The 27,089-nt window shown below is 45.3% G+C and overlaps 1 protein-coding gene across 1 annotated transcript in view; it reads left to right on the top strand.

Annotated features, from left to right (window-relative positions):
- Positions 1 to 27,089, top strand: part of GALNT18 (polypeptide N-acetylgalactosaminyltransferase 18) — a 406,298-nt gene that overhangs the window by 322,020 nt on the left and 57,189 nt on the right. The window contains exons 7-9 of the mRNA XM_004369650.1: positions 10,371 to 10,556; positions 14,513 to 14,650; positions 22,843 to 22,938. Coding sequence (XP_004369707.1) covers positions 10,371 to 10,556; positions 14,513 to 14,650; positions 22,843 to 22,938 — 420 coding nt within the window. The remainder of the gene's footprint in view (positions 1 to 10,370; positions 10,557 to 14,512; positions 14,651 to 22,842; positions 22,939 to 27,089) is intronic.

Here is a 27,089-nt window from a genome sequence, read left to right as displayed (position 1 = left end):
CCTTTACATTGGATCAGGGATGTGACTTGGGTAAGGGTGGTGTTACAATCCCACCCTAATCCTCTTTAACATAAAATTACAATCACAAAAAGGAGGCCAACCACACAATTCTGGGAATCATGGCCCAGCCAAATTGATACACATTTTTGGGGGGACATAATTCAAACCATGACAATACCCATCAGATTACCAACAATTAAAAAGTCAGACAACGCCAAATATTGTGAAGCAACATGAGTTTCCAGCAATGCTGGTGTAGGTGTAACTTGGTATGTGCGCTTGGGCAGAGTTTCCCTTTCCCTAGTAGAGTTGGACATGTGTATAACCTATGCTCCAGAAATTCCACACTGGTATAAATACATGGAGACACGCCTGCTCACGGGCACCAGGAGACACATACAAGAATGTTCCCAGCAACACCATTCATAATACTGGAAACAAACAGACTGCCAACCCACAAGAGAATGCACAAACAAACTGCTGTGTAGTTACACAGTGGAGCACTCTATGGCAATGAAAATAAATGAACGACAGCTACATGCATCCACATACATGAATCTCAGAAACATAATCCTGAACAAAAGAAGCAAGTCACAGAATGTGTACAATATGCTTCCATTTATATAATATCCAAAACCAGGTAAAATTAATCAATATGTAGTTTAAGCTAATGGCAAAGAAATTATTAACAAAACGCAGGATGATGGGTTACTTCTGGAGGTAACGAGGAAGGCCCAGAGGTTTCTAAGATTTGGCAACGTACTGGTTCTTAAGCAGGATGGTAGGTAAACAGTTGTTCCTTGTATTGTCTTTAAACTGTTCATTTGCATTTTACACACACACACAGTTATCACAAGTGCTGTGCAAGAGGAAGTACAGGTGACATGGGAAAGCACAGTAGAGGCATTTAACCAAATTTAGGGCAGCCAGGGAAGGTAGGTAGGGATGAACAGGCAAGTAAGTGTTTCTGGGGGAGGAGAATTCCAGTAAAGGGAATGGTATGGGCAAAGAGGGAGCAGAGATCCAAGAACATCGTCTGCCTTAGGAGCTAAAAGACATGAGTTGTTTGGAGCCCTGGTGGTATAATGGTTAAGAGCTCAGCTGCTAACCAAAAGGTCAGCAGTTCAAATCCATCAGCCTCTTCTTGGAAAACACTATGGGGCAGTTCTACTCTGTCCTATAGGGTCTCTATGAGTCTGAATCAACTCAATGGCAACGAGTTTGGTTTTTTGTTTTATCTGGGTAGTAGAGGGTGAGAGATGAGACTGCAGCAAATAGAAAGGGCCAGATCTCAGAGGAGTAGCAAAACATGCTAAGGAATGTGATCTTTATCTGGTGGCTAAAGGTCGTAAGTGTGGGAGTGAGATGCATTTGGGAGGGAGGTTGACTCCACATTTACATTGTCTCCCTCTTGCTTCTCTGCCTCACACCCTTGACCCTGGCTTTTGTGTTAGCCTTGCCTAGATATGACCTCTCTTTCCTTCTTATTCCCGTGCAGGGCCAGGACTAGGGTAGGGAAACAAGGCACCTAGGGCACAAACTTGAAGGAGACCCCAAAAGTAAGTGCCCTGCCTGGCCCCTATCAGAGTCTTTCTCTGCCTTTGTCTTTGACAACCACTCTATGACTGTGTTTCTGGTCTCCAGCCAGCTCTCCCCAGGCCTCAGACACCACCCACCTAAACCCCTTCCCCCGCCTGTCCTCAGTTTTGGCTTTCCACTCTTGACTCAGCATTTTGCAGCCAAGTCCAGCGAGACAGCTACACATAAGAAGATAATTAACAACACGAGCCAAGAAATAAGGACCACATGAGTGGTACAAATCATGTGTTTCACGAGTTTGAAGGAACTGGGCCAGGCTGGCTTGGGATGGATGGAGAGCAGGAAGGAGGATTTCTGGTCTAAGGTAACAGTGGGAACAATTTGCCAAGAGCAGAGAGCTCATTAAAAGTAGTAAGGAGATAGGAGCTGGAAAGGATTTGGGATCTGATTCTGTGGTCTGTGGCTGTGAAATACAAGAGGGAGGTACCCCCACTCCCAATCCCTTATCTATGGTAAATATAACCAATAAATTATAGTACACTTTTCCGTTGAGCCCAGAGAGGGCCTCAGAATCCTTCTCAGCACAGTGCTTCAGGGGCACATTAACGGGCAAATGGATTTGACACAGGAGTATAAACTTACTTGCTATTCCTCTGCTAGGCTGGAGCCCTAGTGGCTCAGTGGTAAGAGCTTGGCTGCTATCCAAAAGGTTGGTGATTTGAATCCACCACCCGCTCCTTGGAAACCCTATGGGGCAGTTCTACTCTGTCCTGTAGGGTTGCTATGAGTCGAAATTGACTCAACAGCAACGAGTTTATGCTAGACTACGAAGTGATCACAAATCTTTGTGTAGACAAGATGGTCAAACTGTAACCTGTTGTCTTGACCCCAATGTCCCCCTATTTTAACCCAGTGTACATGTCTCTGCCAATTCATGTCTCAAATACTGGGCGTCATTTGAAGTACAGGCAAGAAAACAGAATCACAGAACGTAAAATGTAGAAGGGATCTAAGACACTATTGAGTACAGCTCCTCCATTTGGCAGCTGGGGGAAATTGAGGCTGGTGGGAGGATGGGGGAAATAAACACTTTATGTAAGTGGTAAACACAGGACTTATATTCAGGTCCTCTGACCCTGACCTTGTACCAGTGACTCTCAGTCCTGGGAAGATAAAAGGGCCTGACCCTTCCTGAGAACCCACTTGTGCCTGTCTTTGCTTGTGGAAGCTTTTCATGCAGAATCTCTTTTAACCCTCCCAAGGAATCATTATCCCCAATAAAAAGGCAACTAACGCCTAAAGGATGGCATGACTTTGGCTTGCTTACTTTGGACCCATCATCGGGAAAGACGAATCGCTAGAAAAGGACATCATGTTTGGTAAAGCAGAGGGTCAGCAAAAAACGAGAGAAATTCTCAGTGAGGTGGATTGACACAGTAGCCAGAACAATGGACTCAGGTATACCAATGATTATGAAGATGGCACAGGACTGGACAATGTTTCATTCTGTTGTACATAAGGTTGCCATGAGTCAGAGCCTACTCTAACAACAACGTCTAAAGACATTCCAAGTCAAAAGGCTAGTATGTGACAGAACCAGGATTTGGAGCTTCTCCAGCAGCCCCCAAGACCCACATGTTTTCTTGTAGTGCCCAGATGGATGCTCCCAGCCTGCTCAGAAGTGATTCCAGAAATAGGGATCTCCTGGGAAGGGCTGGTCATGATGGGACTTTGCCCCGCCCTGGGTAACTATTGTTTACAATCTGCTTTGGTTTTCTTGGTCACATCCAGAAGGCAGGGCCCGCCTATTCTCTGCAGGCCTATTAGAGCATTTGCCAGGTTTGGGCTTTCTCTATAGTGAGGTCGGTTCATGGTTCCGCAGGACAAAGCTGCTTGCTATCGCCCACGTGCATCTGAAAGCTTCCCAGGTTTTACAACGTTAGATTTAAGTTCTGCAACCAATGTAACTCTCTTTGGTTGCAGCAGTATGCACTTAAATGTCAGAGCTTTGCTGAAAAACCTCTTGGGTTTTTGTTCTATAAAATCTGACCACATTTTATGTTAATAACCTTTATTAGGGGATCCAGCTGAGCTAGTTAAAACCAACTCTCTCTACAGTCAGTGAAAGCCCAGGACTCTCAGATTGCTGGATTCACTCATTCAAATAGTAGTTATTGAACTGAGTACCAGGTGCTGGTATGTACAGTGGTGAACACCAGACTTGATCCTTGTCTTCATGGAGCTTATAGTCTAGTAAAGAGAGACAGACATTTAAAGAATAAATACATACATCAATGAATTGTGAATAAGTGCTATCAAGAAAAAGAATAGTATTCAGAGAGGATCTAATTTAAATTAGGTGGATTGGGGAAGGTAATTGAGCTGGGTGACAAGTAGGGGAAAATTTTTGCAGGAAGATGGAACAGCAGGTACAGAGGCACAGAGACAGGAAAGAATTTGGGGTGCTCAAGGAACATGTTGCCTAATGCCCTGTCCAGAAGCCCGAGCCCTTGGGTCTGTCCACCGTGGGGCTGACATGCCACCAGATTTCCTCAGTGCTTTTAAAACTCAGCACATTCCCTCACTTGTTACAACGAACCTGGGCCACATGCGCTTTGAGTAAAAATTACCTTCAACATCTTGGTACTTGCTTCCCTGTGACCTCACCTGCCTTCTTGGTTACTGACCCTTGTTTTTCATTTCTCAGCCACCCCTTTGGTACCTACCTCCCTTACAGTCTCCTTGTGGCGTCACCACCTCCTTGGAACTTTCTATGCTAAGCTGTCATTCTACCCACACCTTCACTCTCCATCCAGTGGCTCTGATTCTCTGGCACAATTCTCTATATCCTCCATCTGGTTTGGGTCTTGCTACATCATGCCAGCTATGACTTAGACATTTCGTGTCCTGGGCCCAGCTCCCTTTCTTCTACTTCCTCATCTCCTGCCCCTCCCAAGCCTCCATGAAAGTTGCATGAAATCATCTTCCACGTGGTCCAAATGCCAGGGATGTCCTTTTCTGTCCTTCATCCACCTTCCCAGAGAGGGTCTCTGAGATCAGGCTGTGGGTAAGACTTTTGAGCTGCTCTCACATGCCAATCCATTGTTCAGTGGAGCAGCTCTTTACCCAGTGATAGAAACCACAGGCTTTCTGTTTGTTAACGTCAGTGTCATTGGGCAGGGTCCCCGAAATGGTGGGGTAAGCACGCTGAGTCTATATCTTCTGCTTCAAAGCCCAGAGGCTGCCAAAAACCCAAAGACTGTATCCAAGGCCGATGCTGTCACCCTCTTCATAGATTAGTCCCTTTTCACAGAAGAGAGGAGAGTAGATATGAACTCTATGTAAACAAGCATTCCCAGTCTCTGGGGAGGGAGTCTCATGTGCCACACCCCACTGGGCCAGGCTCTCTGGAAGGTAGCCTGCCTTTTGGGCTTGGGCCAGACACATGAGTTCTCTGCAGCCCATTTGCTCCCTGAAGGTAGATATACAGGAGAAGCTGAATAGCAGTGATTGTAAAAATTACTATAAAATAATAATGATGGGCACAGACTGAGGTCTTACAATGTTCCAGGCACTATAGCAGGGGCTGCCCCAATCCCACAGCCCTTTGAGGTAACCACTGTCATCTGCGTTTCGTAGACGAGAGGTAAAGTATCTGTCTTAGTTATCTAGTGCTGCTATGACAGAAATACCACAAGTGGATGACTTTAACAAAGAGAAATTTTATTCCCTCACAGTCTAGGAGGCTAGAATTCTGAATTCAGGGTGCCAACTCCAGGGGGAGGCTTTGTCTCTCTGTAGGCTCTGGGGGAAAGTCCTTGTCATCAATCTTCCCTAGTCAAGGAGTTTCTCAGCACAAGGACCCCAAGTCCAAAGGACACGCTTTGCTCCTGGCACTGCTTCCTTGGTGGTATAAGGTCGCTCTGTCTCTCTGCTCACTTCTCTCTTCTATATCTCAAAAGAGATTGGCTTAAGTTGTAGATTAATCTTGAAGATTGAGTCTACATAACTGCCGCTAAGGCCATCTCACTAACATCCTAGAGATACGATTTACAACACATAGGAAAATCACATCAGATGACAAAATGGAGGACAGTAACACAATACTGGGAATCATGACCTAGCCAAGTCGACAGATATTTCTGGGGGACACAATTCAATCCATGACAGTATCCCAAAGTCACCACTAAGCTGGCACATGGCAGGGTCAGAATTGAACCGGATGGCCTGTCCCCAAGTTCATGATGGGTCCACTTCCTTGGCTACCATCCATCTAGCACTCACATTGAGGCAGGCACAGGGTTAAACACTAATACATACTCCAGCTTCCTCACTCACAGAGGGTGAAACTGAGGCTCGGGAGGAGAAGCTGTCTTCCAAGGGTGACACAGCCAGCAAGTGGCAGAAGTAAAATCTGAATCTAGTTCCCTCTGGCACCAAAGCTGGACTTTTAAACACAATGTGCTACTAATACCCGGTCCAGCTCTCTCATCTCCGCTGAGAATCTGGGATCTGTTCTGGGCACCGTTTAGTGTGTGTCTAAAGGAGAATGTGGTGAACAGCTTGGAGAATATTTTGAAAGGGTGAAGGAGATGATTAAACAAGTAATTTCAATAGTGCTATGATCGGGGAAAGACTAGGCGGGCACTGAATCTAGGTGAAGGGTGTCGGTGAAGTGATGCTACACTGAGACCTGAAGGATGAGTCACGTGAAGCCAGGTGATGTGGGGGGTATGTAATTGCATGTGCAAACGTCCAGAGGTGAGAGAAAACCTGGCATGTGGGAGGACCAAAAGAAGTTCAGTGTGGCTGTAGCATAAAGGGTATCAGAGGACAGCAAGCCCGAGGCTGGAGGGGTGGACAGGGGGCCAGGTCCTGAGGAGCCCTGGGGACTGGGCTATGGAGGGCTTGGCACAGGGGAGGGACCTGACCCAATTCACACAGTTAAAAAATCACACTGGCCACCGTGTGGAGAAGAGATTGAAGGAGGAGGGAGGCTGCTGTGGTGTCCAGATAAGAGTTGACAGTGGTCTGGACAAGGTGGTGACTGTGGAGATGGAAGGGGTGGGGATTCAAGAGCTAGACAGTGGATTCACACTGTTTCTTGTACTATGCGTCTGTGTGCCATGCTGGGCAGTGCTACCACCACCCTTCTGATTGGAATGACAGCAGATGCACTCAGTCTAAGGTGATACGGTGGAATGACTCTTTGAGAAACAGGTCTCATAATAAAAGAGCTTTGTTACGATTCACATTCTGTGTTGTGTTGTTGAAATATGTCAAGCAATAGCCTCCATTCCAGCTTCAAAAAGAGTAATTACCCAGACTCTTTGTGTTGGCAGTGACACAGACACAGTATTCACAGACTTTCATTGAAAATCAGAGCAAAGTGAATTGGAAAGCAGCATGATCCCTGGGATGCATAGGTCCTGGGAATGGAGGGGCACAGCTGGGCCTTCCAGGCCTCCCTCTGCTGCTCCTTAGAGCCACCTCTGGGAGTGCTAACTAGTTTCAAAGCATGGTCACCATGGGGGAAGCATTGGCCCTTCTTTGAGCTTCTCTGGTGGTCAGACAGATCTCTTTCCTTATTACCAGCTGTGTGGTCTTGGGCAAGGGGCATCTTTTTAGTCTCAGTTTCCTCATTTGAAACTGGAGATAACACCTACCTCACAGAGTTACTCTGAAGATTCCACTGTATAATTTGTATAATAATAGCTGGGATTTATGAGTGCTTATTATGTGCTAACGAGTGCCTGGGTAGCACAGACTAAATACTCCACTGCTGGCTGAAAGGTTGGAGATTTGAACATACCCAGAGGTGCCTTGATAGACAGGCCTGGTGATCCACTTCCAAAAGGTTACAACCTTGAAAACCCTATGGAGCACAGTTCTACTCTGCACATACTGAGTTGCCGTAAATCACAATCAATTCAGTAGCAACTGACAACCACAACATTATGTGATAAGAGGCATTGATGGTTCAGTGGTAGAATTCTCACCTTCCATGCAAGAGACCCAGCTGATTCCCAGCCAGTACACATCTTGCACAGCCACCGCTCATACCTCAGTGGAGACTTGCATGTTGCTATGATGCTCAATAGGTTTCAGCAGAGTTTCCAGACTAAGATAGGCTAGAAAGAAAGGCCTGGCAATCTACTTCTGAAAAATCAGCCAGTGAAAATTGTGTGGATCACAATAATCCCATCCACAACTGATCATGGGGATGGCACAGGACCGGGCAGCATTTGATTTTGTTGTGCATGGGGTCACCACGTGTCGGGGCTGACTAGATGGCAGCTAACAGCAAATATGATGTGCCAGGCATTTTTCTATGTACTTTGCATGTATGCCTGACCCAAGCCATGGTATTTTCAGCTGCCTCATATGCATGCAAAAGCTGGACAATGAAGAAGGAAGAGCAAAGAAGAATTGATGCCTTTGAATTATGGTGTTGGCAAAGAATATTGAATATATCATGGACTTCCAGAAGAACAAACAAATCTGTCTTGGAAGGAGTACAGCCAGAATACTCCTTAGAAGCAAAGGTGGCAAGACTTCGTCTCAAGTACTTTGGGCATGTTATCAGGAGTGACTAGTCCCCGGAGAAGGACATCATGCTTGGTAAAGTAGAGGGTCAGTGAAAGAGAGGAAGACTCTCAACGAGAAGGATTGACCCAGTGGCTGCAATGATGGGCTCAAACATGGCAATGATTGTGAGGGTGGTGCAGACAGTGTTTTGTTCTGTTGCACATACGGTCACTATGAGTAGGAACTGACTCAACGGCACCTAACAACAACAACTTTGCATGTAATCACTTTAATCCTCTCAACAATCTTAGGAGATAGGTACTATATGATTCCTATTTTAGATGAGGAAGCTGAACACTGTAAGATCAAGTGGTGTGGCCAAGATCACATAGCTAGTATGAAGCGGTGTCAGGATTTGAATGCAAGCAATCCGATTCCAAACCCATTGCTCTTAACAGCCATGTTACACTGGCTCACTACATGAATAGTCCAGTGCCTGGCACATAGTTGACACTCGGTGAGAATGCTTGTTTCCTTTCCATTGGCTCTAAATTATATATTAAATGCAAGACAAGCTTAGATAAGTGGCAAATCAGTAAATCACCTTCCAACTCCAACAGCCTAAAGAGAACAACTGGTATGACATAGACTAGTAGAAAAGAAGGCATTGTCTCCCTGAGTAACACAGAGGGAATTAAACCAAATCCGAGCTTACGTTATCTTGGACGCAGACCTATTGTTACTGATGGGTACACGTTATATATGTGAACATTATACATCAAATTGTCAAGTTGAGAATGCTTGGCAAGTGCCCATTACTATAGACCAAAAGATCTTGATTGCTTTCCTTCATAAGCGTCCGTCATCATCTATGACCAGTTGTTTCAAATTCATCTCACATTTTTTAACCATCAACCATTAATTTACTTGGAGCCTCTGAGTGGTGTGAAAAGTTAATGTGTTTGGCTGCTAACTGAAAGATTGGCAGTTTGAGTCCATCCAGAGGCACTTTGGAAGAAAAGCCTGGTGATATACTTCTGAAAAAGCAGCCACTGAAAGCCCTGTAGAGCAGAGTTCTACTCTGACACACATGAGGTCATCATTTGTTGAATTGACTCAATGGCAACTGGTTTTATTAATTTATTTATTTACTCAACAAGTATTTACCAAGCGCCTGCTATGTACAGGTCTTGTGTTAGGTGCTAGAGATGAGAAATGACTGACATCTAGATTCTTCCCTCTAGGAATACACAGTCAGTCAGGGAGGCTGACCTCTCAGTAGGTAAGTTGTGATATGAACTAGCTTTGCCTTGAGGTTTGAGTAAAGACTCCACAACAGAGAAACCATGTGGTCAGGGTCTTGAGAGATAGATTTTTTCAAGTGGAGAAGAAGTGGGCGGGCATTCTTAAAATTGTAAAAGAGACACAAAAGGGCATGCGCGTTCAGTAACATTGAAAGTTCAGAGTGGCTGGAATGACTGTTACAAGAGCTCTAAGACACTGTTTTTAACATCCATAATGCAAGAAGGTCACTTTGCTTTATTTTTCAAAATCAAATTACATCCAGTTCAAGCTGCTACTCACCAAGGTTGGTGAGAAGTTTAATATCATTCCCTTATTTGTGACCCCTTCCTCTCTCTTGGGTTCTATCAGAACCCCAAGTCTAGGAAAGATGGGGTAGAAGAGAGTGTCTGGCTTTCTCTCTGTGCTGATCACTAATCCTTGTCCAGTCCCACATGGTTCATTTGAAGACGGATATCTTTGTTGTGAACTCCAAGGTTTCATTAACTTTTTACCCTAGGGACAAGAAGAACCCAGATCTTTGTTCACAAAATGCCTGGTCTCTTCTTTGAGGGAGCAGGGTTGGGTGGTGGGAGGGGTAGAGGGATGAGGCAGTTTAATTCTTTGCTGGCAAAATCCACAGCTGCAAGAAAGAAGACACAAGTTAATGACACAATAAACATCCTGCCCTGGTGGCATAGTGGTTAAGAGCTATGGCTGCTAACCAAAAGGTCAGTAGTTCAAATCTACCAGGCACTCCTTGGAAAACCTATGGAGCAGTGCCACTCTGTCCTATAAAGTTTCTATGAGTTGGAATCGACTCAGTGCAACAGGTTTGGTTTGGTTTGGTTTTATAGAAGTAGAAATGCGGTACCGCTCACTCCCTTTGCTGACAGTGGTCTGGAGAAAGTGTGAAAAAAACTGCTCTCTCTGGCTCATGTTGAGTGAGTACGCGATGTGGCTGGGGTCAGGGGTGCAGAGTCAGGTATGAACACTGACAAGTGGCTTCATGTCTTCTGCAGGTGTGGCAGTGTGGTGGGAGCGTGGAGGTCCTGCCCTGCTCCAGGATTGCCCACATTGAGCGAGCCCACAAGCCCTACACTGAGGACCTCACAGCCCATGTCCGCAGGAACGCCCTCAGGGTGGCTGAAGTATGGATGGATGAATTTAAAAGCCATGTCTACATGGCATGGAACATACCCCAAGAGGTAGGGATGCCCTGTGGGGATGGTTTTCTTGGGGTTTGGTGGGGGAAAAAAACCACAGGAGCAGACTCTTCTTCTCATGGGTCAACCAGAGTCTTGTTTTCCATGCTAGACTGGGCTTTCAACCCCTAAAGATACTGTATGTTGAAGAAAAGAGGCTCACTAAGAAGCTCTAAGCCATTTCTTAATCCCACAACCAGGCAACCTGCTTGAAGGAGGAATTCTTTTCTCTGGACCTTAGTTTTCTCATTTTAAATGAGAAAGTTGTAAGTCCTCAGCTTCTCTGACATGTCTGACCAACATTAGGTGTTTCATAGTACTGGATTACAAATACACTCCAAACCAAAAAAACAGTTGCCGTCGAATCTATTCCGACTCACAGCGACCCTATACGACAGAGTAGAACTGCCCCATAGGGTGTCTAAGGAGTGACATTTTGGTTAGCAGCTGAGCTCTTAACCACAGTGCAACCAGGACTCCACAAATACACTAGTAATCACTAAATTCCCAAAATGCACCTCAAATACCTGGATTCAAGCTTCCCCTTTGAACCTTTGACGAGAGCAATAAGGAATATGCCTTCGAGGGTCGCTGCGAGTCAGAATCGACTGGATGTCAATGGCTTTAATTTTCTGATTTTGGAATTTCTTGAGCTACAGTGGGTGGGGATGGGATACGCTCCCACAGGGGCCTCAGTAGGAGAGAGAAATTACTCTGGACTTATTTTAAGCTGCTTCTAGCCTCAAAGAATCTTATCTCTGCTCCGGCAGTCCTCAATCCTTTAATCACCTGTACTTAAGAGATGCCAGAGAAAATAAGCAATGTTTCTCTAGTAGCTTTGTTCAACCTTGCTATGTGTCACATGGAAATGACTTTGTCTGCTGAGATGGGAGAACCCAGCAGATGCCGGCCACGGGATTCCAACCTGCTTACCAGCCTATCTGCCTGGAGTTCATTGCTTATGTTGCATTCTGTGAGAAATGAAGCTATTGACTGCATGACCTCCTTTTTCCCTCCCAAGGCCATGGCTCCCCCTTGGGAGTCCTCTAGAAAGCCTCAGCTCCATCTTCCTAACAGAGAAGTGACCTATCTGTGCTTAAAATTTCCATATGAAGGCCCTGCTCCCTGAACTCTCCACCAAGCTAATATTTCTCTGACTAAGAGATTTAGAAAGTAAGCTGGACCATGGGCAGGAGCATTTAGGCAAAAGTGGGGAGAGGGGGAAAGGAAAAGGGAAAGAGTGCTTGGGTTGTGTACCCCTGAAATCAGTGAGATTCCAACAGTTGGGAGGAGGAATGAGGAGCCAAGGAATACGAGCCAGTGTGCAGCGAACCCTAATAAGCCAACCCCAGCATTGCATCTCTGATGGTGGGAGTGTGTCTAAGGAAACCGCAATGCCTTCTGCACTTGTTTGTGGCTGTGGGTGTTGGATTACAGCATTCTGTGCAGGATGCTGAGCCCGCGTGGTTGTCCTCTGACCGTAAAATGTTAAGAACACTTAGAAACACCCCAGGGGCTCAGTAGTGAAGCATTGTAGATTCCCCAGGCTCTGCTAAAGGACTGGAGTTCTGTCCTCTCTCCTGCCCCCTTCTCTCTGCATGCCAACCTGTAGCCCTTCTAGCCCCATTTCCCAGTGAAGCTGACAGATGTTGAAATGGACATCAAATCCAATAGATGAGAGAGAGCTGATCGAAGAAAAGTAATTGGAAAATGATGAAACTCAGTGTCTGTGACTCCTCAGGGGGGTAGTTCAAACCAAATCTAGTGGGCAGGGGGTAGTGAACACAAGAAGGCAGATGAGAGGTGGATGTGTCTAGGATACAGCCTCAGGGGTCTGTTTTCATTAAAAAAAAAAAAAAACTGTCTTTCTATCCCCTCTTCCCTTCTATGCCCAAACTCCCTCTCTCACCTTTTACTAAACTTCTGGAAGGAATCAACACTTTCTCACCTCCCATTCATTTCTCAAGTCAAATTCCAATACTATGGTGAAACCTAGACTCTCTTTTCAGGCAAAGATTGAGACTTAGTCTTGTTTGTATACTCGTGCTTAAGACCGTGCCTGACATGTGAGAGGCGTTCAGTAAATGTGAGTTGAAAAAGAAAGAAGAGGGAGGGAGAAGTGTGGACAATGCATGCCCTGCCTGTTTCCCTCAGGAGTTTTACCTGCTGCCCCTGAAGTGCTGGCACTCCAGTACCCTTAGCTCAATCAAGGCATACCTGTTACCCATTTACTTAACTTTTTGTCTACAAGAGCTAGAGCTTCCTTGAGAATAAAATATGTTAATATATGTAAAGACATTGATCAGTACCTGGCACATAGAAAGTGCTAGATAAGTGTTAGCTGTTGTTGTTGCAGTTATTGCTTATACCCTGTACATCTCTCCCCAGTTTTAAAAAGCCCTTGCTGGACAAAGCCCTCCTGCCCTTGTTGCCTTCCGTGCTGAGTCCCCTCTGGGGCTGCACACTGGGCACAGCTGACCCTCTCACCCGCTACTTCACCACGCTCAGCCTCAAGCTTCTGAAAGACCAGAGGAGCTGCCTACTCTCACATCCTTCTACTTTCAGCTTGCTTGTCACCAAACAGGAAGTCAGCCTGCAGCAGAGCATCAATATTTTCTTAAACAGGGTTCAGGAACTCTAGACCGGCTCCTTCTTCCTCCTCCCCAAAGTCGGGCTGAGTCCTGGGGGTGGCTCATCACCTCGATGTTTACGTGATGGCCCTTTCTTTACATTTGGCTGCAAGGGAGCCTGTACCATCTCAATTTGGTGACTGTGTTGCTGCACACACAGGCAGGAGTACTGGGCAGCTTTGTGTGTGGCCAAGTGTTATTTGTTTCGTAGCATTACTGTAACAAAGTACCACAAACTGAGTACCTTAAAACACCAGAAATTTATTCTCCTACAATTCTGGAGACCAGAAGTCCAAAATCAAGGTACTGGTGATGCCACACTCATTCCAAAGGCTCTAGGGAAGAATCTTTCCTGGTCTTGCCCAGCTTCTGGTGTCTCCTGGCATTCCCTGGTTTGTAGATGCACCACTCCAATCTCCGTGGGGCTTCTTCCCTCTCATTGGTGGTTACATTCATGTCGCCATTTCTACTCTGGGATGGGTACATCGCAATGGCTCAGGGGCCACCTCTCTGATGCACCTGGGAAGTGAGGGACACAGGTACTCTCTACAGTAAGAGAGATTTTGCTTTTCCCACAAGGGCTTGGTCTCAGCAGGCAGAAGGGCAAGATTTTCCAAATGCAGAGTGTAAAATTAAAACACAAACTCTAGATCCAGTTTAAAAACACAAATCTCAGCTCTACCATTTATTAGCTGTGGGATTTTGGACAAGTTATCAACGAGGTTATTCAACTTCTCTTTGTTTCAACTTCTCTTCTATAAAATGGGAAGTATATAGTGCTACCTCACATATTTGAATGGGACAGGGTACATAAATATAAATATGAGTAGATATCAAATAAAACAGAGCCTAGCACACTGTTAGTGCTTTTTAAGTCTTAGGTATTTGATTATTATCAGTAGTATTAGAATTAGTATTATTCCATCTTCAACTTTCCTCCCTTCCCTGTCCCTCTTACCTACAGATCAGAGTTTCTCATCTTTACTCTTTAAGTAGGGAAAAACTTTACTCACACTGTATTCTTCCCGTTTCCTTGACCTATACCAAGACTATAGCTTTTTTTTTCTTTTTTTTTTAAATTTAAAATCTAAGGATTTGGCATCTTTATCCTCAAGGTCCTTCAGTGACAATCCCCATCCATGCTGACCTCACAGTTAAATGGGGTTAAGGTACATGTGGGAAAATGCATCGGTTAATTTCCTACATGATCCCTTCACAAGATAGTCCTCAGGAATCTTGGTTGGGGGCTCTAAGTCCTCACAAGGTGGGATTTGGGGAGAAGCTGCATCCTAGGGTTGACTGCATCTCTGCATTTGCCTCCCTGTGCAGGACTCAGGCATCGACATCGGGGACATCACCGCTAGGAAGGCTCTGAGGAAGCAGCTGCAGTGCAAGACCTTCCGGTGGTACCTGGTCAGCGTGTACCCTGAGATGAGGATGTACTCAGACATCATTGCCTATGGGGTGGTAAGGAGCTTAACTCCTCAGTTCTTCATTCAGACACAGAGACCAAGGCAAGAGGGGAGACACAGAGAGTAAGGGGAAAGGAGATAACAATCCTCTTGGCCTCCCACGTGGGGACCTGTTGGCTGAGTGGCTGGTTTATGGAGCAGCAAGGCGTCCTTTGCTTTGATAGTCCCAGACCTGTCCATTCCCTTGGTTTGTCTCTATTCCAGGTGCATAATCACTCCTCTTTTGCATTTCGTCGTGTGTCTATGTCTGGGTGTTCAAACTGCTTGGCCAGCACAGGATGCATTCTGTCCTGGACTCAGAGGGCTGGAGCAGGGACATGGTTCAATGTGTCAGCCCTGGTACACTGAGGCCAGAAGACAGAAGACCAGCTTATTCACTCCCCTTGACCCATGGCCCGTTCATGGGCTCAAGATGCTCAGGTTGCCAGCTTCCCTCTCCTTGCGTGGAGGCTTCCTGGTTCAAAGGCAGATGTCCCCAGTCTGGTTCTTGGAGAGCTGGAGCTGATGTGGGCCCTGGAGGAAGAAAGCCCCAGCATCTCATCATAGGATCAGCCTGTGGCATGAAGATCTTCAGAAACCTTAGCAGTTGCTCGACCTCACTCCTACCTCTAATGTCAGGGTTAAAGGAAACTGATTTGTGCAGATAGGTAAAAACCTGGGTTCTTCTCTTCCTAAGTGAGAGGTGCCTCTGCCTGGCTCTCTTCTTCTCTCAGAGGTCACATAGCACTTTTGTCCTTATACCTCCGTCATGCCTGTCACACAGAACACCAGGTGTCAGCCAGTGGCTGGTCCGGAGAGGAAGGGACGAGGGGAAAGAAAGCACGAGGAAAACTCACCACTACCACAAGCTTCTTAAGGTTTGTCAGGGCAGAAACGAGAGGAGATGCTTCATTTTGGGAGCCACTAGCTACATGTGGCTATTTAAATTGAAATGTATTAAAATTAAACAAAATTAAAAATTTAGTCCCTCAGTCTCACTAGCCACATTTCAGCTGTTCAATATGTATGTATGACTAGTGGCTACCACAATGGACAGTGAGATATAGAACATTTCCATTATCACAGAAAGTTTTGTTGGGCAGAGCTGCCTGAAAGCAGAAGCCATGTGCTGTGAGGGGGAAAGGGAAGAAGGAAAACCATGGAGAGAGATGTTTAGTCTCTCCTTTACTGTCCTGAGCCATTCAGCTCTGGCCCCACCCCTGCATATTCCATTTAGTAAAACAAAATCCTGCAGCTAGTTTAAGATTGCAAGGCAGCGTAACAAACACTTGCTGTTACTCAAGCTTGGGTGCCTGGAGATTCTATCAACAATGGTGTCACTAGGGGGCTCTGGGGAGTGCGGACTATACCAGGTGACACAGTCAGAGGGGGTGACACCAAAAGGACTGTCTCTAAAAGTTTTGTGCAGTGCTTCAGCAGAAACTGATTATTTTTTATAAAAATATCCCAGTAGTTAGTTATAACAACAAAAAATTGGTTCATAAGCCCAGCTTACCTGTATCAACGTACTTACAGGGCTAAAACTCTATGCTAATTTACTGTTTGAACCTTTTAGTGTGCTCTGGTCAGAGCTGTCATTATTACCCAATTACAATGATGCTTCAAATCACGTGGTTTCATCTGCAGACACTACAAGCACTGTTATTTTCATTGCTGCTGGTGTTTTTGTAGTCTCTGATTTTGTCAAATTTCCCGGTGTTTCCGCCACAATATTGTGGTAATTAGCATGGGGGGGGGTGACACCATGAGTTACAGCATTGGGTGACACCAACCCTAGTGACATCACTGTCTATCAACCACCTCGCATGCCTCCTGCACCCAAGGGGTTTATGCCTTCTAACCACACACAGAGCTTCCCTGAAAGGAGTTCTGAGAAGTATTATATTCTTGAGCTGATTGTATTTTAAGGGACCTTTTAGTACCACCGGTTGGTTGGCACAAAGTAATTCTCCCCGGTGAGAGGCAGCAAGGTGGAAGGGGGCAGAGCCCAGGGTTGGGAGTCAGACGGGCCTGGTTCAAATCACAACCATGCAATTTCCCAGGCAAGTGTATTAACTTCTATGTGCCTCAGTTTCTTCGGGTGTTGAAACAGGGTAAAATAATGGCGTCCTCATAAGGTAAAAGAAGATCTAAGATATGTGATTTTATTTTCTGTCTCAGGTCCAAATACTTTGAATTGATAAACTCCTGCATTCTTATTCCCAGAACCATACAATTCTTAAGGTATTTTAAATGATAGCTGATTGATTTTTTGATCTCTCTCCTGATTTTGGCTGACTTACAGTCTTAACACATGAAGTTTTTTTTTACTGACAGTTAAGTCCTCAGTACTGCCTGCTGGGGTTACCTTTATCATTCCCTTTTACAGACAGGGAAACTGAGGCAAAGTGACTTGCCCATGTTAAAAAAAAAAAAACAGTTGTTGTTGGTTGATTCTGACTCATGGTGACCCCATGGGTATCAGAGAACTGTGCTCTGTAGAGTTTTCAGTGGATGATCTTTCAGAAGTAGATTTCCAGGCCTGTCTTCCAAGGCATCTCTGAGTAGATTCAAACCGCCAACTATTTGGTTAATAGCCAAGCGCCTAACTGTTTGTACCACCCACGGCTAATTAACAGTGAAACTGAGTGTAAAACACCAGCTTCTGATATAACTCTGGTTCTTCTTTGGGGAGCGTCCCCTCAGACCTTTTTCAGCGTTCCAGAATGAAAACTTAGAGGAAGAACCGAGTCCTCTTCCCCTGATGACCTGTGGTCAGAACTCCGTTCAAGGCCTGCCTTAGCAGGGAATGTAATGGCAGAACATTGGCCTGGAAGGGGGGAGATCCTTTGCTGAGACATTGGACTGGATGTTCTTTATAGGCCTCCCAACTCTAACATCCGGTTGTCCCCGAGGCCAACCTGTAGGAGGAGGTCATATCCTCCCACAAGAGTACACACGGCATGGTTGACACGTTCTGAGAGAACTGCCCAGGGGCCTCTTGCTTCTCCCCTTCTCAGGCTGGTGTAATTCATAGGTCAGAAAACTACACAGCTGGTGCCGCCTAGCTCCTCTGTGAGGCTCCACATCCTGTTGTCACCATGGTAACACATTAGCTGAGGCATGTCCATCAACCCCATCTACCTCCCCAGAAGCATCCTGAGGACACAGCTTCTACTGATGCCCCTGCAGCGTCCCATAGCAAGCTGTGTGTGCTGCATGGCCAGTCTTGGACCCAGGCCAAAAAGGACAGTTATGCTACTGTGTCTCGAGAGAAACTATTGGCTGAAAGCCTCTGTGAGCCACAGCAAACTTTTGAACTTGTGTTCTCCACCATGCTGTCAGCTGTAGCAGAACAGGATTAGCTAAACTCACCCAGAGAGACAGAGGAAGCAATAACAGTGGAGCGTGTACATGCGATCATTGCAATTCTGGGTCTTGGCTAAAGGCATTCTTATCCTCCAAGCAACAGGGTCTCATCTTATCTACATGTGCGGCAATTTTACTATGTGGCCCCTTGATGCCCACTCAGAAACCTCCGGTTGATTAAATAGTAAGTGGCAGGTAGGGAGTTGTATTCTAGATCTGTCTGAGTCCATCGCTGAAAAGTCATGCTTGCATCATCCCACACGCCTCAGCTGTGTAGCGATTCCTAGGGCTGGCAGAGGTCTCTGACCTCCTGCACACTCATCTGCCAGCCACTGTTCAGGCCCCTGCCTCGACCCCAGCCAGCCTCTCCTCCCTTATGCCCTCCTCCACAGGCTGGGCTCTTAAATGAGCAGAGATATGCTTGCTTGGGAGGATCGTAATGCCTCTTAATGGGGGCAATTGGATTAAGATGGCAAAGCAGGATGAAGCCACAAGAGGCAAGAGATTTGCTGGGTTGGAATCGTTCTGCCTTCATTTATTCTGAAATGAAGAAACCTAAAATCTATTTAGGTGCAGAGTTTTTTTCTTTCTTCTTTCCAACTCATGCCCAAACTGCATTTCTCCAATCAAATAACTTCTCCTGGGACTCATAGTCAGGCCAATGTCAAGTCTATAGCCAGCCCATTAATCCACTAATAGGTCCCACTAATGATTCCTGCAGGCAGAAGCGCCAGCGGGCCCCGTTGTGTGAGCATGGGTGCCCCCGGGATCACGAAAGTGCATGCCCGGGAGATGGGTAGCTTTGGATTAATCCCAGCCCTGGTGCTGGCAGTACAAACAGGACAGCCTTTGGAGGCAGACATGCTTGGCTTCTAAATGTTAGCTTTGCCACTTGTTCACTGTGTAACTTTGACAGTTTGCAAAACCTTGGTTGTCCTAGTAATACCATTTTAAATGGCATCTTTTACAATTTTAGGATTGTAGCCATTTGCATGCATTGTATTTAGAGTCAGATGGACTCCAGCTCTGCCACTTGTCCAACTATGAGACCTTGGGAATGCCATTCATTTGTTCATTTTCTTCATTCATTCATTCTTTCAACAAGTATTTACTCTCTACTGTGTGCCCCAGTGGCACAATGGTTAAGCGCTTGGCTGCTAACCGAAAGGTTGGCAGTTTGAACCTACCTGATAGTCCTGTAGGAGAAAGACCTGGCAATCTGCCTCTGTAAAGATTACAGCCAACAAAACCCTGTGGGGGAAGGTCTACTCTGTCACATGGGAGTCGCTATAAGTTGGAATCAGCTCGACGGCATCAAACAACAACTGTGTGCCAGACTGTCTACGTGATAGACAGTGAGAAAGACTTTGAGATGCAGGCAGTCAAGTGAAGAAGCAACAAGAATGTAATACACGAAGTGCCGCAATAGAGTCCCTCAGCGGTGCAAACGGCTAATGCACTCAGCTGCTAACCTAAAGACTGGTGGTTCAAGTTCAACCAGAGGTACCTCTAAAGAATTGGTCTAATAACATGTTTAGTGTTTCTGTTCTACCTGATTCCATGCATAGTGCCTAAGGTCTTAAAAGCTTGCAAGTGGCCACCCAGGGCATAACAATTGGTCTCTTTTTGCCTGGAGCAACAGAGGAAGAAGGAGGGTCAGGACTAGGAGGAGGGTGTGGAATGTATGGCTCATTGCCTCCATGAACAACTGCCTCCTTTGCCATGAGACTAGAACTGGCTGGTGCCCGGCCACCATTACTGAACATTTTGATAAAAAATTCCATAGCAGAATCCTGCTCAAAACGGGGAGCGGGGAGGAGGAGGAATGCAGAACAGAATTTTAAATTTTCATGGACTCCAGACGTCCTGGAGCCATGAAGGTTGGATGAACCCCTGAAACTATTGCCCTGAGATAATCTTTAAACTTAAACCAAAAATATACCCTGAAGTCTTCTTAAAATCAAACAATAGTTTAGCTTAACTGGTAAAAAAAAGTCTACTTTGAGTATTATGCTCTTTTAAGAATTATCTATATGGGATCAAATTGAGAACCGCAACTCAAAAGATTAGGTAGGAACCTTACAGGGCACTAAGTTTATGTTAATGAGGGAGGAACAACTCTGACAAGAAGAATGAGAATGGTTGCACAACTCGAAGAATGTAATCAATGTCACTAAATGGTACATGTAGAAACTGTTGAATTGGTGCATGTTTTGCTGTGTATATTCTCAATAACAACAACAAAATAAATAATTGTATATTAAAAAAAAGAAAGGCCTAGTGATCTACCTCTAAAAAATCAGCCATTGAAAACCCTATGGAGCGCAGTTCCACTCTGACACCTATGGGGTCATCGTGAGTCAGAATCTACTCGACGGCAACTGGTTTGGTATTTTGGGTTTTTTTTTAAAGTGCTATAATAAGAGAAATGGAGGGTGTTGGTGAAGCATAGAGCAAGTCTCACACCCAGGCTTAGGTCAAGGAGGCCTTCCAAAATGAAAGATGAGCTGAGGCCCTAAGGAAGTGGAGGATTTAGTCCAGCAAATAGAGACCAAAGCAGCATGGAGAAGCATCCTTCAGAGAGATAGTATCACCCACCTGGCTGGGTTATTTTGAAGATTAGATGAGATAACACATGGAATGCACTTCACCTGGTACCTGGCACGTAGATGCATTCATATAGCCAGTTTCCCTGAATGGCTCTCAGGAAGGTTATAGCAGTCATAATAGCAGCTAACAATTATTGCTCGTTTGCTATTTGCCAGGCCCTGCACTAAGTGCTCCTAAGTATTGTTTCACTCAATCCTCAGAACAGCCCTATGAGGTCGGCACTGTGATTATCCCTATTTTAAAGACAAGAAAACAGAAAGGAGTTATGTTGCTTTGTCCAAGACCACACAGCTGGAGCCAGAATTCCATCCCAGCTTATCTGTCTCAACCACTTCAACAGGCCACCTGCTTAATGGGAGAGAGGTGACATAGAGCCAGGGGGAGCTTATCAAAAGGCACTCATCACCTCTCCCAGAGGCAAGGTTTAAGAACTCAGGGGAAAGTCAAGGCTGACCTCTGGACCTTCTGGCCCTTTCTCTTTGCAATAACAGCAGGTCTCACTAATGGACTACCGTGCTTGGCTTGATATGAGACACCACCCCTCTGCCCTCAGCAGAAGTCCAGAGTGTGATTACATGTGCCCTTTCCTGACAGGCAAGCCATTAGTCAGTTTACAGTGGAGGATTTGCAGCATAGATGCTTCTGGGGCCCCCACCTGGGGAGATCTCCTTAGAATCTCTAAACTGATTGCATGTTTGGGGCTGCTCTCACCCAGTTAAAGGAAAGGAAGCACGGGAAAGAGGAATTTGACTCTGTTCCACGTCCCCTGTCCAGAACAGGATATGCACAGGACGCACGCGTGCCTCTAGCTATCTCTTCCATTTCATGCCCCTTAACTGAGTTCATTCCAGGGCTTCCAAGTGGTTCAGGTTCAAACCCCTGCTGAAAATCTTTGCATTTCTAACAAGTTCCCTGCTGAGAATTTGCATTTCCACCCCAGATATACCTAATCAGAATCTACATTTTAACAAGATCTCCAGGTGATACTTGTGTATAACTTCTTAGGAATGTTTTAGAAATGCAAGTTCTCAACAGGGTTCAAGCCAAGCAAACCACTTCCAAGCGCTAGTTGGGTCCACTCCTGCCACAGGACATCAGAACTACAAAAGCTCAACCACTGTCTGTCTCTGGCCTTCCTCCAGGTAGATGACCCTCCTGCAGTCCATGGCTCTTGTCTTCCCTTTTCTCCAGTCCCCTGTTCCAAACAAAGCTCTTTTGATTGCTAAGGAGAGAAATTCATTTCAGCTAGCTCAGGTTAAGGAGGGTAAAAGGTAGATACTCCAGGCTCTCTGTGGATGCAGGAACTGAACTATGGCTGGATGAGGGTTCTCGAGCAGGGAAGCCACTGGAGCCACAGCAGGAGCATAATGATCCCTTTGTTTCTAAGTCTTTCTGCCTCTTGCTTCATCTCTCCTTGATCACAACTGGTTCCTCTGCTTGCACATGGTTCAATAGGTCCTCACCTCCAATATAAGTGATTTCACGGTTCTAGTGACCACGGCCCATTGACCACAGTCTCTAGTTCTCTCATTACATTCTTAAGACAGAATGAGAGAATGATGAGATGGTCAGACTCCAGAGAGAGAAGGATGGAGGGGAGACAGGGAGAGAAGGTTAATTAATAACTGAGTATAAACTGTGCGTGGGTGCCCACCCTGGTCTACTCAACTCAGCTGACTGGTGAGCAGGGCCATGTGGACTATAGGCTTCCTTTTCCAAGGGCTAAGAGTGAGCTTAAGCCAGAAGGGGAAATTGCTGGATCTGCAGGAGGCAGAAAGGGCCTGATCCTAGAGGATGTCCCAGACCTGAAAACGGCTAACATGTTACACGCTTTGCCCAACCCCCAGAGGCAAAGACTTATTTTCAGGGGCCGTTGAAGGCCATCATGCCACCCCTGTGGAGATGGAGGGAGTTAAAAAATCTAGCACCATCTTACGTATGTGTATGCGTGTGTATGTTTTATTTTTACCACGACTACCTCTGCTCTCAAAACATAGCTTGCTGTTTAACTAGACGTGAATGTTTCTCCTTCAGAGGAGGCCAGTCTTCCCTCAACTCCTTAAGGCAAGGAAAAGCTGGTGCTTGTTGCTTTCCATAGTATTCAAAGGGCCTTGGGTTGATTATGGAAATAGAGTCTGTCTCAGTAGAATTCTGGTTTCTCCTGATTTAATGCATTTGTTTTCTCTGTTTCTTTCTCTTTGGTGTGGCCATCTCTCCTTTGGTCTTCAGCTGCAGAATTCCCTGAAGACTGATTTATGTCTTGATCAGGGGCCAGACACAGAGAATGTTCCCATCATGTACATCTGCCATGGGATGACACCCCAGGTAAGTCCTCTGAGAGAGCCCCGTGCCAGGGTATATACACCAGTGTGTCTGGTGTGGGGAAGGATGGCTGGGCTCTGTCGTGGCTACTCTGGGTCCAGGTGCCAAGGGGTTGTTCATTAGGAAGTGTCCTCATGAACAAATGAGGATAGTTACAGCTGCTTTGCTTGGAAGGAGGCTGGGGAAGTGGATGCTAAGATGCCAGGATGGGTGGGGCAGAAGGAAGGGGGATAATTTCTAAAGAGGAATACCTCCTTTGGGGAGGTTATAGGTAAATCACAGTCCTGGTTCTAGCAGCCACATCCTCCTCTAGAAGGGGGAATCCAGTGGTTCCCCAAGCACTCAGATAGCTCAAAAACCCCTTCAGAGTGTATTTCAGGAGCTCTCAGTCTCTGCCTTTTAGTAGATCATAGCTGGGGCCAAAATTTATAGTGCTGGGACTCCTTTCCAGCTCTTGTGACCTTCTTCTGGCGGAGAATGAAGGGCAGCTACCAGGAAAATAAGTTAACATGAAAAATTCCACATTCCTAGTCTAGGTCTCAGATGCCCAAAGAGGATGCCAGACACAGACAAATGGTCTATTCAAGAAAGTACAGTGGACAACCATTGACCTAGAATGCCATAGACTGACCTGGTCTGAAGTAGCAACATTTTCAGAGTTTACGTAACTCCAGAAGTACACAATGATAAATATATATATATATTTGTATACGTTGTTGTTGTTGCTAGGTGCCATCGAGTCAGTTCCAACTCATAGCAACCCCATGTACAATAGAACAGAACGCTGCCCAGTCCTGCGCCATCCTCACAATCGTTATTATGCTTGAGCCCATTGTTGCAGCCACTGTGTCAATCCGTCTCGTTAGGGTTCATGTAATTGCAATTTAGTGTTTAAAAGTGTTATTACCTGCCTAATCACATGACTAAAGAACAGGATGCTGTTCGTGTTACCTTGGGTAAGAATGCTAAGACTTCCATTTGATGGTCCATTATGATCTCTATACTCGTCTTTTTGTGGACTGAGCTTCTGTGATATCATTTGCAGGTCAGTAAATTATACTATAGCAATTCATTCTTTATTATTACAATGCTGTGACATTTCCTAATTGGTGATTATTTTTATATAAACATTTTATTGAAGTATCATGTACTCGTTGATTACCCGTTGCCGTCGAGTGGATTCTGACTCATAGCTACCCTATAGGACAGAGTAGAACTGATCCATAGGGTTTCCAAGGAGCAGCTGGTAGATTCCAGCCACTGACCTTTTTGGTTAGCAGTTGAATGCTTAACCACTGTACCTCTAGGGCTCCAAAGTATCACATACATACAGAAAATACACAAATTATGAGTATACAGCTTAGTGAATTTTCACAGAGGAAGCACACTCATGTAACCAGCACTCAAAAAAAAAATTTATTGCTTGATTTTGAACTTTACATAAATAGTATCATATGATATATACTCACTTTGGCTTCTTTCATTATGTTTGTGTGTTGTAGTTTGTTCATTTTCATTACTATGTGGGATTCTATTTTATGAATATACCATAATTCATTATCTATCGTACCATTGACGGACATTTGTATTGTTAACAGTTTGGGACTATTATGAATACAACTGCAGTGAACGTATTTGCTCGTGTCTTTTGGCACATACATACACTTATTTTTATTGGGTATTTATGTGGGTGTAGAATTGATGAGTCAATTGTTTAGCTTTAGTAAACACTGTCTAAACAGTTTTCCAAAGCGATTATACCAATTTTCACTTCCACTAGCAGTATATTGGAGTTCCAGTTGCTCCACATCCTTGTCAACACTTGGTATTATTGTTTGTCTTCTTAATTATAGCCATTGTGGAACATGGTAGGATAGTGGTATTACATTGTGGTTTAAATTTGCAATAAATTGCATTAATTTGCATTTCTCTGATTATTGGTGCTATTGGGCATCTGGCTTTTCAGCCTGGAACATACCGGAGTTGTTCTTGAGTGTGAACCAAGGTGGCCAAGTCACAAGAGCTTTGTCTTTTTGTAAATTCCCTCTCTGCCTCCTAATACTTATGATCCAGGAGATGCGAGGTGAATTTGCTTTTAACAAATCTAAATGGAGATCCACAGGGTTGGGTGCTTATCTGGCCACTAGACAAATGTTGGGTGATTCTTTTTTGGGATGGTGGGTGTCAGCCTGAGCAGAGACTGCCAGTTCTCCACCAGCTGCAGATGATTCAATATGAGGCCATCTGTGTTGTAATTAAGAGCATGGATTCTGGAGCCAGATTGCCTGGGTCCAAATCCCAGCTTTGATGCATTCTAGTTATGAAACCTTGGGCAGATTTATAAACCTGGACCTGTTTTCTTATTTGTAAAATGTGGATTAATAATGGTATACCAGATAGGTTGTTGTGAGGATTAAATAAATGTAAAGCATTTAAAATAGTGCTTGGTACCTAGTAAGTGCTCAATAAATGTTAGTGTTATTGTTGCTATAATATTATTACTATCATCACTACTCATTAAGCCCAATTCTTGCTCAGTGTAAGAACCCTCAAGATTCTAGCCCAAGTCCGCATTGAACTGATTTGCTTTGACCTCATGCCTCATTTGCCATGGGTTTCTGCTCTGATCAAAACCTATCACAGCCTATTATGCATCACTGAGTTGCTATGACAGCAAAAATGCAGTGGGGTAGGGACAAGGGCAGTGAACTGGCCATCAAGAGGCTGGAGTCCTAGGCTTGGTCTTCCCGCATGTTTCCAATGTCACCTTAACCCTCTCTGGGCCATTGTTTTGTTTTACTCTTTTATTGAGGTATAATTTTTTAATAAAGTGCACAAATCATAAGTGTACAGCTCAGTGAATTTCTACATTTGTATAAAACTCTATAATCACCACCTAGATCAAGATAGAGAAGAATGCCCTTGTCCCAGTGGGCTTCCTTGTTCCTCCTCAATACTCCCACCCAAAGCCAATGACTATTCTAATATCTATCACCATTGGTTAATTTTATCTGGACCTGGCTTATCTGCAAAATGGGGAAGCTGGACTGGGCCATGTCTAGGCCCAGCTCTTCCAGCTAACAGTCTGGTTACCCCCAATCCCTGTGCTCTGAAATCCAGTTGGCCTGGGAAACTTTGAGTTTGTGCTGTGCTTGCCAGGAATTCTGGGAGCTACTTCCCTTAATGCTTTGGAAATCAGTTTCTTAATGTGGAGCTGCAGTAAATCTTAAAGACTCAGGTCCCCATTACCCATCCCCAAAGCTACAGGAACACTCGTGCAACTGGGCCATATAGGAACATTGGCTCCCAGTTGCCCTCTTCCTCCAGTATATCCACTGTATATCCACTGAGATATACAGCCATCATTGCCCAGAGGTAAGGAGGTTTGAGACCAACCTCAGATCCAGACATATTTCCCAGAAGAGGGAGATGGGGGTTTGGCAGGAATTTGTTGAGCCTGGCCTGCCCAGTGAGTTAGGAGATGCAGAGGACTGAATCATTCTGGAATTCTGTGCCCTTGGCTTCTTTGAGGGCCATGGCCTGAGTTTATCCATCCACCAGGAATGGGCGCAGGGTAAAGGAGGCAGAGCTTCTGGCTGGAAAGCTTTCCAAAAGCATCTACCAGTCATCAAGTACTTCTGGTTCATGGAAAGGATGGGAAAGGAGGTATTCAGGGATATTTTACCTAAGGACAAGGTCAGGGTATATCTCAGAAGGGGAGTGTGGACAGATACAAGCTTGGTCCCAATCAGACTTCTCAAACATGTATCTCCAGGGATGTTTTCCCCTCCTACTGGCAGCTCTCGCCAAAATCTTTCTTGTTACCATGGCCACAGAGGCCAAGGAGAACCCACCCAGCAAAGTACACTTATGCACACAGGATTGCCACACGCAATTGTGCGTATTGTTCCGTGCACAACTCCCAGAGAGGGGTGTGGTGATTGACATTGCTGTCTGGGGAATAGCAACCATCCCAAGATGACAGTCTTTCTGGCCTCTGCTGTGAACATCACATATCATTCTCTGGGCACCACACTTGATAGGAAGCCTAACAATGTTGAAAGGCAAGCGATGAAGCAATATGTAGTGGCTAAGAAATCAGACTACCAATTAACCAGTTACTGTGGAGTCATTTCTGACTTATGGCAACCCCA

This window comes from Trichechus manatus, unplaced genomic scaffold, assembly GCF_000243295.1.
Source record: "Trichechus manatus latirostris isolate Lorelei unplaced genomic scaffold, TriManLat1.0 scaffold00006, whole genome shotgun sequence".
NCBI lineage: Eukaryota > Metazoa > Chordata > Mammalia > Sirenia > Trichechidae > Trichechus > Trichechus manatus.
This window is presented reverse-complemented; position numbering and strand designations above follow the sequence as displayed.